The sequence below is a fragment of the Podarcis vaucheri genome (genome assembly GCF_965113315.1).
Source record: "Podarcis vaucheri genome assembly, chromosome: 7".
In the NCBI taxonomy this organism is placed as follows: domain Eukaryota; kingdom Metazoa; phylum Chordata; class Lepidosauria; order Squamata; family Lacertidae; genus Podarcis; species Podarcis vaucheri.
Window position 1 is genome coordinate 52213249 of NC_138765.1, and position 11519 is coordinate 52224767.

The 11519-nt window shown below is 49.5% G+C and overlaps 1 protein-coding gene across 1 annotated transcript; it reads right to left on the minus strand.

The window, feature by feature from the left end:
- Positions 1 to 1490: 1490 nt before the first annotated feature.
- On the minus strand, positions 1491 to 8801 carry LOC309535788 (farnesol dehydrogenase-like). Its single transcript, XM_082229171.1, has 6 exons — positions 8001 to 8801; positions 7383 to 7490; positions 5767 to 5906; positions 4613 to 4709; positions 3734 to 3858; positions 1491 to 2557 (listed from the first exon to the last, which is right to left on the minus strand). Exons 1-6 carry the CDS (start codon positions 8083 to 8085, stop codon positions 2381 to 2383), a joined length of 732 nt encoding a protein of 243 aa, XP_082085297.1. The 5' UTR covers positions 8086 to 8801; the 3' UTR covers positions 1491 to 2380.
- Positions 8802 to 11519: the final 2718 nt, after the last annotated feature.

Consider the following 11519-nt stretch of genomic DNA (forward strand, 5'->3'; position numbering starts at 1 on the left):
ATGGGTGTTGTAGTGCAACAAAAGCTGGGGACTCAAGTTTGAAGAGCACTGGTCTAGAGGAAGAGGAGGTGTAGGCGAGGTGTGTTTGGGGGTTCAGAGATGAAAAATGGGCCAAAAGAGAGTTAAAACCCACTGAGTTAAAATGGTAACAAAAGTTCTGTTGCATGCGCCCAAATCTCCAAGCAGCAAAAGACTCCAGGGGGTTCCTGTGCTTACCTAGGGTTCTGTTTCCTTTGAATGAAGGTCAGTGGAGGCTGCAGTGTTTTTCAGGAAATGTGGTTTTATTTAACACTCCAGCAGGTCTTTCTTCCCCATTTGGTTTCCAGAGAAGCCCCAAACCACAACTTTGGGTCCAACACAGAGCAAGACAAGCCTCTATGTCTCCAGCTTCCAATATCAGCCGAAACACACACCCAGCCCCACCCCACACCTTTCTCCCTCCTAGGATGACTTGGCATCCAGCCAGGTGAGGTGAGAAAAAGCCCACCCATTTGACTCTATGGCATCAAGACAACCAATTTGGGCATGTAAATGGCAGTACTTAACTAGCCAGTTAAGGCCATTGCCTTAATGAAGGAGCTGTCACCTTTCTCTTACCCCACAGACACAGAATCACAGGTTTGGAATGGACCCATGGGTGTCATTCAGACTGAACCCCCCCAAAAAAAAACCCTATAAGAGTTCTTTTTTGCAGCAACTGAAACAAAGCCACATGGTCCTCTTGAATGTAAGTGTGATTTGAATGGTTCTGCTACCATTGAGCTGGACCAGGGCAGGGGATAGAGGCAATTTACAGTGAGTCTCAAAGAGAAGTTTATATTCATTTAAGATCTATCTCTTCCCAGGCCTGTGAGAAGGACTTTAACAAACATCTTGTGGTATCTTAACAAGAGGAATGTGTTTTCAAAGACAACAATCTGCCCTCTGGGTGGGGTTTTCCCCACTCCCCTCCAACTTCTGCATGTATGGTCCCTTTGTTCTTCGATAGAAATCGTTTAACACAAAAACTCCTGCCCACCAGAAAGGGAGATGAGATGCTTCTCATTCTTTTTTCTTTCCTTGCAGAAAGGCACGTACTTTCTCTGGAAAGGAGGGGGCCTTGGAAAACAGCTAGTGGGAGCCAGGCAGGGACCTTCGGTGCTGAGCTATCCCAAATATGATTGCATTGCTGCAAAATCCTTGCTTTGGAATGGGTTGGTTCGTGTGGATTGAAAACGTGCTTTCCTTCATCTAGGGGAGGGGTCTGAAATGGTGCCTGATTTCTGCCCAAATTCAAAAGGGTCCTTGCAACACCCCCTTCTCCTCAGTGTTAACCCTTGCAAATATCAACTGGGGCTGCTGTTCATTGCTACCCTGTAGTCATCCACCCCAGAAGGCAGATGCCCAACCAGCAACCCCCCCCAAAAAGACCTCCTCCAAAAGGCACTTAAAGAGGGAGAGCGAGAGAAAGGAAAGGAAAGCACAATAGACAGTATTAAGGGTTTATTAAATATAATACAATGTTTAGTGGAAGGCGCAAATGAACATGGCAAGACGGGGACAGGAATGTGCGGCAAGTGCTTGGCTGTTGGCATCTCTGTCTCTCTCCTGCACCCTCCTCTCCAGGCTAGGTGGGCCACAGGCCATTTCCAAATGCTGGGCTGCACTTAGGATGGGGTGGTGGGGGAGATAGAGAGACTCAAGGGCAGGGTGTCTTTAGAGCAAGGAAACTGGTGCCTTGGAGGCTGGAACCATCTGCCTGGAAGACAGGATATCGTCAAGGTAGTCCAAAAGGGTTGGGTGGGACACACAGCGAGTCCCCAAAGCAGGGGTTGCTTGGTAGGCAACTCCCAAAGCTGCTCATAATTTTGCAATGGTTGTTTTCTTTAAAGGCAAATCTAACACAACCCATATTGTTTCTGGAATAAGAGGGGCCCCTCTGAACCAAGCCACAAATGCCCAGCATCCCCGCTGGCCTCCTTAAACCCTCTTTCGCGACCACTGGGACTTGATGTTTCTCCTTATCCCTGCCCAATCTTGCAAGCCCACCCACCACAAGACTCCTGGGCAGGCTGTTGATGTGCAACCAGCTAGAGGACCAAAGCTTCCCTGGACAAGGTCAGGTTTGGTTGCTCAGAGGAGCTTCTCCCTCTCTCAGCCAGATCCACCACCAGATGATCCACTACCTCCCTGAAGTGGCTCATGCCAGTTTCTATGTGTGATGTTGATGCTCCCTTTCTGTGCCCATCTGGCTCTGAAGAAGGGCCAGAGCAGGAGAGAAGGAGCCTCAGGGCTGAAAAGCACCCTTTCCCTACCAGTCAGGCACCAAGGAGAGACACGGGAGGTGGCAAAGGGGAGGGACTATGGGTGGGTATGGCTGGCAAGTCTCCTAGCCGGCGCCTCAAAGCTTCCCTTCCAGCGCCAGGGTCTTAAGGTCAGCAGGCAAGCTGGCGCTCAACACCGTATGTGAGACGATCCTCTTGTCCACCAGGGAAGCGACGGCCTCTCCCACCTCCAGGTGGCTCACATACCCGGGGCCCAGGCGCTCTGGCGTCGTCACACCCATGTTGATTTTCACCTGCCAGGGAAAGCCAAGACAGTGCCAGAAGAGACATTGGGAGGGGGGGAGGCTGCGCCAGCCATCCACTGATCCACACACAATTGGGAAGCCCCCCAGACATTGTTGGATTCAGACTCCCAGCACCCAACACAGCCAGTGGTCAGGGATGATGGGAGTTGTAGCGCAGCCACATTTGGAGGGCGACTGATTTCCCCATCCCTGCTGGATGGACCCTGCCCGTCAGAGACTTGCGGCTCACTGGGATCAATTAAAGTCAGCACAGTGGCCATTTTATTTATCCCAGACCCATGGTGAACCTCTAGCAGCACAACTGGGCACCTTCAACTGCCCCACTTGCAGTCCACCATTGTCTACTGAGGCAGACGGATGCCAGCAACACCCTGCCTAATGGATTGCTTTGATCTCAGTCATTCAGAAGGTTTTTCCCAAAGTTCTGCGTGAGTTAAAGGTTCCGCGGAAGATCTGCTGGGTTTGGTACTAGGAAGAGGCTTGGAAGGAGCTGTAGGGGGAGCGCTGAGCATCAGGGTTGAGTCTGCCTGGGGACTATTCTCCTCACACACACACATTTCACAGAGAAACCTCAAAGTCATAGAATCATAGAATCATAGAGTTGGAAGAGACCACAAGGGCCATCGAGTCCAACCCCCTGCCAAGCAGGAAACACCATCAGAGCACTCCTGACATATGGTTGTCAAGCCTCTGCTTAAAGACCTCCAAAGAAGGAGCTCTCTCTCCAGCAAGGAAAACCAACCCCACAGATCAGTAGCCAACATGGACTACATCCCCATCTTCCCTTATTACTGAGCCATGCTGGGACTGATGGGAGTCAGGACCCAACAGCATCTCCTGGGTGCCACAATGGCTACTCCTGCTGTTGATCTGGCTACTAGCCATGCTGGCTATGCTCTGCCTCTATGGCTGGAGGCAGTATCCTTCTGAATGGCAACCACAGGACAGGAGTGTGCTCTTGTGCTCAGCTGCTGCTTGTGGGTTTCCAATTGGGGCAGCTGTGAGAACAGGATGCTGGACTAGGTGGGCCGGTGGGCCTGATCCAGCAGGCTCTTCTTATGTTCTTAGATGCTGAACACCCCACTAATTACAGCCCTGGGAGGGCAAAATTACTCCCCACGTGGGTAGGGAGCTGGCTGACCCACCAACAAACCCAGCACTGACCTCATTCAGCTTGCAGGGAACGTCTGGGTACTCCTCACGGACCATGAGGGAAAAGGCCAAGGCCCCCGCTGCCCCCAGTGTCAGGAAGCCTGTGCCTGGCATGAGGAGGCGCTCCCCAGCCCCTCCTGAAACAGAGAAGCTGGTTTAGCCAGGACGGAAGGAAGGAAGGAGCTGCCATCACCACCAGTGGCTGAGTCAGAAGGTCCAGGGTTCAGTCCTCACTCTTTCCATCTAAGAGGATATGTTTGCAGCCAATGGGAGACCTCCCAGACAACCTGCTTTTTGAATATTCATCCCGATTTGTTTGTAGGGAACTTTGATGATGTCTACATCATCAAATATATGCTTTGATGAGACATTTTCCAGTGCATTTCCCCATCAATTCCCTTATTGCAGAAAGTCCAGTCTTTGTGGGCGGAGCAGGTTTGTTGTGCAAGACTTCCTGGCCAACTATAATTGTGCAGCCTGAATTTGTTGGTATGTGATTGAATCCCACCTGGAAACAGCCTGGAAGCGCCTTGAGACTCCAGCAACTGCTAGCCTGAGAAGGCAACACTGAGCTAACAAGTCGTCTTCTTCCCATGTGCCTGGGTAGCTCTCAATAGGGCAGCTTTTTTGCCAATGATGGCTCAGTCCCTGTCAACCTAGCCCCACAAGGCACAAGCTGCTGCCCCACAAATGCTGGTCATCTGCCCACATGCTCAGGCATGCAGGACTTAATTGGAGAGAGGGTATGGAAGGGTAGAAAAGCAATGAGGGCCTGCGAACTCAAACGAAAGGTGCATTTCTATTGCTACTGGGCAAGAGAGGCTGGCTGAAGCCCCAGTAAAAGTTCTCTCCCCAAAGTTATCTTCTGCAGACCAACCCAGCTCATCTCACCAGTGATGAAAGTGTAGGTCCCATCTGCGTTGTCCTTCACGAGGGGGAAGAAGGCCTTCCAGGCAGTGAAGGTGCTGAGAAGGAGGGTGTCCAGGACCTGTGGGAGAGGAAACAGAGGGACACCCGTGTTCATTGTCCCAGCTGAAGTATCCCAAGAGTCTCGAGATCCACACAATCACACCTCTTCTGCAAATGTGATCCAGTTACAGTTTTCTTAAAATTAGGAATCCGCCTCTCTGCCACTACAAACCATGATCTGTGGGCCAGTTATTCCTGTCCCAGCTTTTTGCATTGCTTAAAAGCACCGCTGCCACTTCCGGTGTTTCTATCAACATTCTACCTGATGGCTGGCCTTACCCCAAAGCCCTCAACCCTGGCTTGGCCAGCATCAAGGAGGAAGTGCTGCTTCAATGGGCAGAGATGTGTTTTTATTAAAAATGCTATAGCACTTTCCAGTATATAATTGCAGAGTGGCAACAAGACCAACTCAGGGGAAGAGTACCATTATCATAGAAATGGCCCCAAAAGCCAGCAAACAGAATCTATCCATCAGAGAGAGGGAGAAGGAAAGAGAATGGGAGAGGGTTGATCTGGATAACTTTGGGTTCCTCCAGACAATCTGTTTTGCTTGCACAAAGCTTACACAGAAGTTATACAGTGTCCTATCTGATTTTCTTGCAGACAGGTCATATATGAGCATTGAACTTGATGTCCTTGTGGGGTCTTTATGCATCTTCCCATTCATAGGAGCCAACTCCTAGGGGCCATGGGGGCTTTGGTCCCCACAATAAAATATTTGAGGGGGCCAGGCCCCCACAAAGTTGATGGGCATTCCCTTTCAAATGGTGTGTACACTGCATCATGTGATTAATTATGCAGGGCAGGGGCTTACTTGGGCCCCTACAATATTTCATTCAAGTTGGTACCCCTGTTCCCATTAATGATTTGTTCATCCCACACTTTTGAATGCATTTCCCCATCACTTAATTTACTGCAAAAAAAGCCAGTTTTCTAAATTTAAAAAAGTGGATTTGTTGTCTTAGGGTGACAGAGCCAATTGCACAAACCTACATTCCTGGTATGCACTAGAATCCTTCCTGCAAAACAGAGACAATCTAGGGGCACCCCTGTTTCTGATCTATTTCCCTGCTCACCCGGTGCAGCTCCTTCAGGGTCTGAGTGAGAGGGGGACCCCCTTGCCACCAGCTGAAGCCCAAGGAGGACACCACGTCCGTCACCTTCCCAATGCTCTTCAGCAGAGCCTCCTTGGCTGCCTCTGCACCTTCCTCAGAACCTGGATGGATGGGATAAATTTAGGAGCAGAGATAGTGAGACCAGGTGGCTGCATCCCCCAGCATTATCAATCTGTACTCCCAAACAGCCCAGAGCCTTTCCCCTCCTGCCAAACTCATGGAGGAAGAAAAAAAGCAAGGCCACCGAAGGGTCTTCACCTACAGGTGGCCTGCCAATAACAGCATGATGCCTGTATCCTGCAGATAGGATGCTATGGCTGCCTTGCAGGTGTAAATGGTCCATAAGGATTGCAGCATCAGTGACCCAGATTACAGGCTGGTGCATCCCACGGCAACTGTGACATCCTGTGCAGGTGCAGTTGGCCAACGGACCCCAGTTATTTGGTGGCAAAATGACAGCATACTTGGCTCAACTAAAGCTCCACTGAGCATGCTGGGGATTCATCTTCAAACCTCAAAAAAGAGAGAGAATTGCCCTCAACTGTCAGGGCTTCCTTAAAAAGAAAAGAAAAAGTAGGCTTGAGTTTCCTTGCAACAATTTGAATTTGTATTTTCCCAAGAGAATTCAGGTACTTTCTCCTATTTCTTTTCTTCTTCTTCAATGCTCCCAGTTATGGACCATCACCTTCCTCTTTTTATTTATAAAGTACCTTGAATTCTAAAGGCTATAGGATTGTATGAGGGTGTTTACTGCAGTGGTGCTCATTGCTGCCTTAATTTTATCACAATATCTTTCGATGCTGGCAGTCAAAATGCAAATCATGAAATACTTTCCCAGATTCACGCAAAGGCTGCCTTTGGCTCTGCTTTTCTGAAGGCAGCCTCGATCAGCTCTTTGCTGGAGGGGGCCGTACAACCGCCTGCAGCTTGAAGGCCGCCTGTCTGCTGGGCGCCTTCTGCCTTCCCTTTTCCTAGCTCTGGACACCTCAATAAATTTGTGCCCCCTCCACCATTCATACCCAGCGGTATGGAGATACCGTTCCAGCAGGGATGGAAGGACCTGTCTGTTTCGCTTCTCTCAGTTTCTCATTTGTCTAAACTTAAATTCAATTCTCCACATTTTTGCAGAAATTTGAGGGTTTTTAAAAAACCCTTATGAAAATTCACCAGCATTTTAGTGTTAAGTTCTCCTAATAAACACATTTTTATACGCAGTTTTGAATAATGTACACTTTTTTTGCAAGCAGTTTCCCCTCAATATAATTTATTTTTAGCATCTTGTTTTCTGCATTCTAATGCACACTTTCCCCTCATATATGCATTTTTGTAAACACAGGTGGTTGGAGAGCTGCATTTGGATAAATATCAGCTTCGAAGAACAGTTGTGTTTTGGTTCGCATATTAGTTTGGAAAGTGCAGATTTGACAAAAATCACCTTTAGATACAAACTAAAATGAATTTCTCCACCATCCATACATTTCAGCCCCCACTCCCCCTGCCCAGTATTTCCCCACAGCAGCCCCACACTCATGGCCCTCAGAAGCACTGCAGCCGAGGTCTCTCACACAAAGTCTTACCTACGTCCCCAACTAGGGTGTGCAGCCGCTGGCAGGCTGATGGAGGCAGAAACTGTTTCAGCTTCTCCAATCTGCTTCTGTCTCGAGAAATGACAGCAACCTGGAAGCCTGCACAGATGACAAAGGATCAGAGGAGGCAACGCCCTGGGCACAAGGAGGGGGCATGGATGCCATTGTATCAGTTCCTAGGTTTGATTGATGGCGGAACAGCTGATGAAACGGAGCTCAGCCTGGTCTTGGCAACTGTTTTTAATGCCAGAGCTCAGGCCTCAGGTACATGAGTTAATGAGAGAGACACAAGTGGCTTCTGGGTGTGTGCAAAGTGCTTCCAAAAAGCACAGTAGTCACAGATACTGTCCCCCTCAACACACACACATGCCTGATATTAGAATATTAGAACTTCCGTGGTATATTTGGGGCTCATCACCGCTTGGTAGAAACAAACAATTGGTAGCAGGAGTCAAACAGATCAGAACACTATGGAAAGATAGTTGAATGTGCAGCTGCTGGACTCAGACAGCCCCAAGTATATGCATTCAGGCAGACACACACAGACACAGTCAATGAATCTTGACCCAGGCTCCTGCAAGATGGAAGGCACGTCAATGTAAGCCTTACCTTTCTCCAGCAGCGCCTTGACAATGCCAGAGCCCACCGTGCCAGCTCCGCCAAGCACCACCACTACCCGGTCCGATGCAGACATCCTGGCAACGAGAGGCTGTTCAGAGGAGAGTCGCCAAACGACAAGTGGGGCTGCGGTTTCCACGCAGGAGAATAAGCAGGGAAAGCAGCACCTAAGAGTCCCACCTCCAAGGAAGCAGAGCCCAGCCCACCACCCTGTATCTCCACCTCCTGGTCCTGTTCATGCTGCACATCTTGAGCCTCGGGTCCCACAACCTGGCAGGCAATAGATCCTTCCCCGAGATGGTCTTGATGAAAGTGATTGCCGGCCTCCCAATGCCCCGCGTAAACTGAAGTCCCTTTGGCTGCAGTCTTGGCTTGTTACGTAGGTGATGGGCTCAGCACGTGGCTTGTGGGGTGCTGTGGTCTCCGTCCTCAAGATTATGGCAAGCTAAGGTGCAACGAACTTTCCTGAGTCTCTGATGGAGGGCTCAGCTGGCTACATATGTCGTCTTTGACTTGAGTTCAAAGAATGGAAGAGAATGGGGACCATGTGGACAGGCAAATGTTGATATCAGTGGAGAGACATGCTACAAAACAGACAAGTACATCACTGCCCTCTTGCAGTGTCAATCTACGCAGTGAAGAGAGCCACAGATTGTGTTCAATAACCATCCAGATACAGTGGTACCTCGGATTAAGTACTTAATTCGTTCCGGAGGTCCGTACTTAACCTGAAACTGTTCTCAACCTGATGCACCACTTTAGCTAATGGGGACCTCCTGCTGCTGCCGCACCGCTGGAGAACAATTTCTGTTCTCATCCTGAAGCAAAATTCTTAACCTGAAGCACTATTTCTGGGTTAGCGGAGTCTGTAACCTGAAGCGTATGTAACCTGAAGTGTATGTAACCCAAGGTACCACTGTGTTTATTGCAGGGAGGAAGGAGTTTTGATCCTTCCCTCTAACTCCAGCTCGCTCATGATTTGGGAAACTCCATGGTTCTGCAGTGCATGCAGAGGCTATTCATTGCACTAGACACCCCTCATTCCTGCTGGCCCTCTGGCAGAGTGGAACCAAGCTAAGCATTGCAGACGCTGAATTATTGGCCCAAAGCGAAGCACCAGGCCACGTGTATTGCAGTAAATGAAGATAAGCTTATAAGTGAATGCACAGAACAGCCTCTCTCTGAGGGGCTGACCAGAAGAGGTATGGGGTAAGGTTGGGGTACATTGGAAGAAAGCACTTTGCTCATGAGGATTCGCAAAATGAAGAGCACCAGTCCTGGCCTGGCCAGATGTTTTTGTGGTTTGAGTTGAACTGCAGTGGAGCGACAGGAAATGTGAGCTGGGAAAGGTATCCGTGGCAGAGCAGCTGCTTTGCATGCAGAAGGTCTCAGGTTCAATCCTCTTCAGGTAGACCTGGGAGAGACCCACGGCTGAAACCCTGGAGAGGTGCTGCCAATTATTGTTGACAAACTGAGCTAGACTGACCAGCGGCCTGACTCAGTATAAAGCAATTTCCTGTGTTCCCGTTTCCTGGGATGGGAAGTTCCTGGTTGGGCAACGTAATCTGGTGGCAGCATCCCTGCTTCCCTCCCTGGGCCTGTGGCTCAAGAGTGCCACCTTGTGTTCTTAGTTTGAAGCAACACCACTGTGGGGGCCAGAACTGCAGGACAAGACTGTAGGGAAGGTGAGGAGTCATTGTAGGGGGAAGAAGAGGGAGGCAGAGGCTGCCGGCTAGAGGTGCCAGAAAGAGGGTAAAAGTTGGATCCAGGAAATTAAAACCAAATCTCCAAAACCATCAAATCACTGGCCACACCCACCTCTCTACAGCCTGAATTGTAAAAAAAAAAAAAAGGTTCCTTTGTTCCTTGTTTTGGAGTTTGCAAAAGCAAGGGGGGCACATTTCTTAATGTCACTGGGTGGGGTGGGGCTCCTGCTGTAGGTTCCTTAAATTAGACTGAAGCCAATGGGAAACAAGTGTGGAGGTTTTGCTCCTATTAACAGGTGACCTGCTGTTGGATCTCAGTAACTAGATAGGGTTTAAATGCAGAGTTGCTAGGGAGTTGCACTGCCTAATCGAACACAGTGGGTTTCCATATAGTCATGCTTTGCAGGCAGAATATCACACCTAAAATCCTGGCAGGTCCTGCTGGCTTCAGGGATGGAGTGATGGGAAAAGTCTCAGCTAAAGCCCTGGCAGAGCTGGTGGTGCCTGTCAAAAGTACACAATATTGGTCTGAATGGAGAAATGGTTTGACCTGGCCTGAGGTTTTGAATTCGCAGTATCAGAGAACACGAGTCTCACATTCGCAAAATCTCTTTTTATTGCCATCTGAAATTGGAAAAGGCTCCTTGGGAAACAATAAGGAGGTTGAAAAGGAATATGTAGACATGGAGCTTGCATATCTGCCACCCAGAAAGCAGTGCAGGCTGTGCCACTGAAGCTTCATCCCCACAGCATGGAAGGGATGGGAAATAAAAGTGGGATGCCACCCCTAGAGGATAAGGTGCCAGGCCCAACTTTTTGTACATGGCTGGAAGGGATGAAAAAGAAGTTTTCATTATTCTTCCATTCACCCGCCCAGAGCAGGGAGGCTCCTTGGCACATCAACCTCTGCACAGACAGCTGCAGAATCCTCCAGCCTGCCCAAGAAGTACCAAGGGCATGGGTCACACACACACAAGGCCCCGCTAACTCCAGCAGGCATACTACGCCATGCCACAGCCTATGGCAAAATGAATCCCCCCACACACATTCAGCACAGAAACAGCTGTGGCCTCAGGAGGTTGAAGGACCAACTGCTTTAGAGCAATGGCCATTTTCCAAAGGGGATAAAACAACAGCATCTATTAGTACAGGCAGCTGAAGGACACAGAATAGTGCCTGAAAGAAGATCCAGAACTCATTAGTAACTGAAACAAAGCCTAAACATCCAGGACTGTAATTGTGCATGTGTTCAGTAATGCTCTCGGGGCAGGAGGACCCCCAAATGCAGAAGGGCTGAGTGGAATAATATACCCTGCTATCTAAAGTGCCCCCACAAAGTCCAGAGTCTGAAGTTACCTAACTGCATCATGGCATCTACTGTATTCCTCTCTTGCTGCGCTTGTACCTCATTTGTGTGTCACTTCCTTGCCTACCGAAGCATAACTGTGAGGTCCTTGGGGCAGGGACCTGTGTCTTGTCACTCCTATTACGGTACTCTGCAATGGGCCAAGGACACAGGTGGGCACTCTGCAGAAGAGGCAGCTGCCAATGTTCTGTTGTGACCCGGAAACAAAACACAGGCCGGGCCTGGGCAGGGAGAAACGGGCAAGATTCTGCATGGCTGCAATCAGCTGGGGGCAGGGAGCAGATTCAGTCTCCAGCCCATGTCAGTGCAAAAGAGAGTGTTGTACCTGGAGGACCTGTAATGGTGTGGGCAAATCCAGACCTAACTCCTGTCGATGCTGCACCACAGAGTTGCAAGCATGCACACGTGTCTACACACAGCTGTAAACCTACACACTTA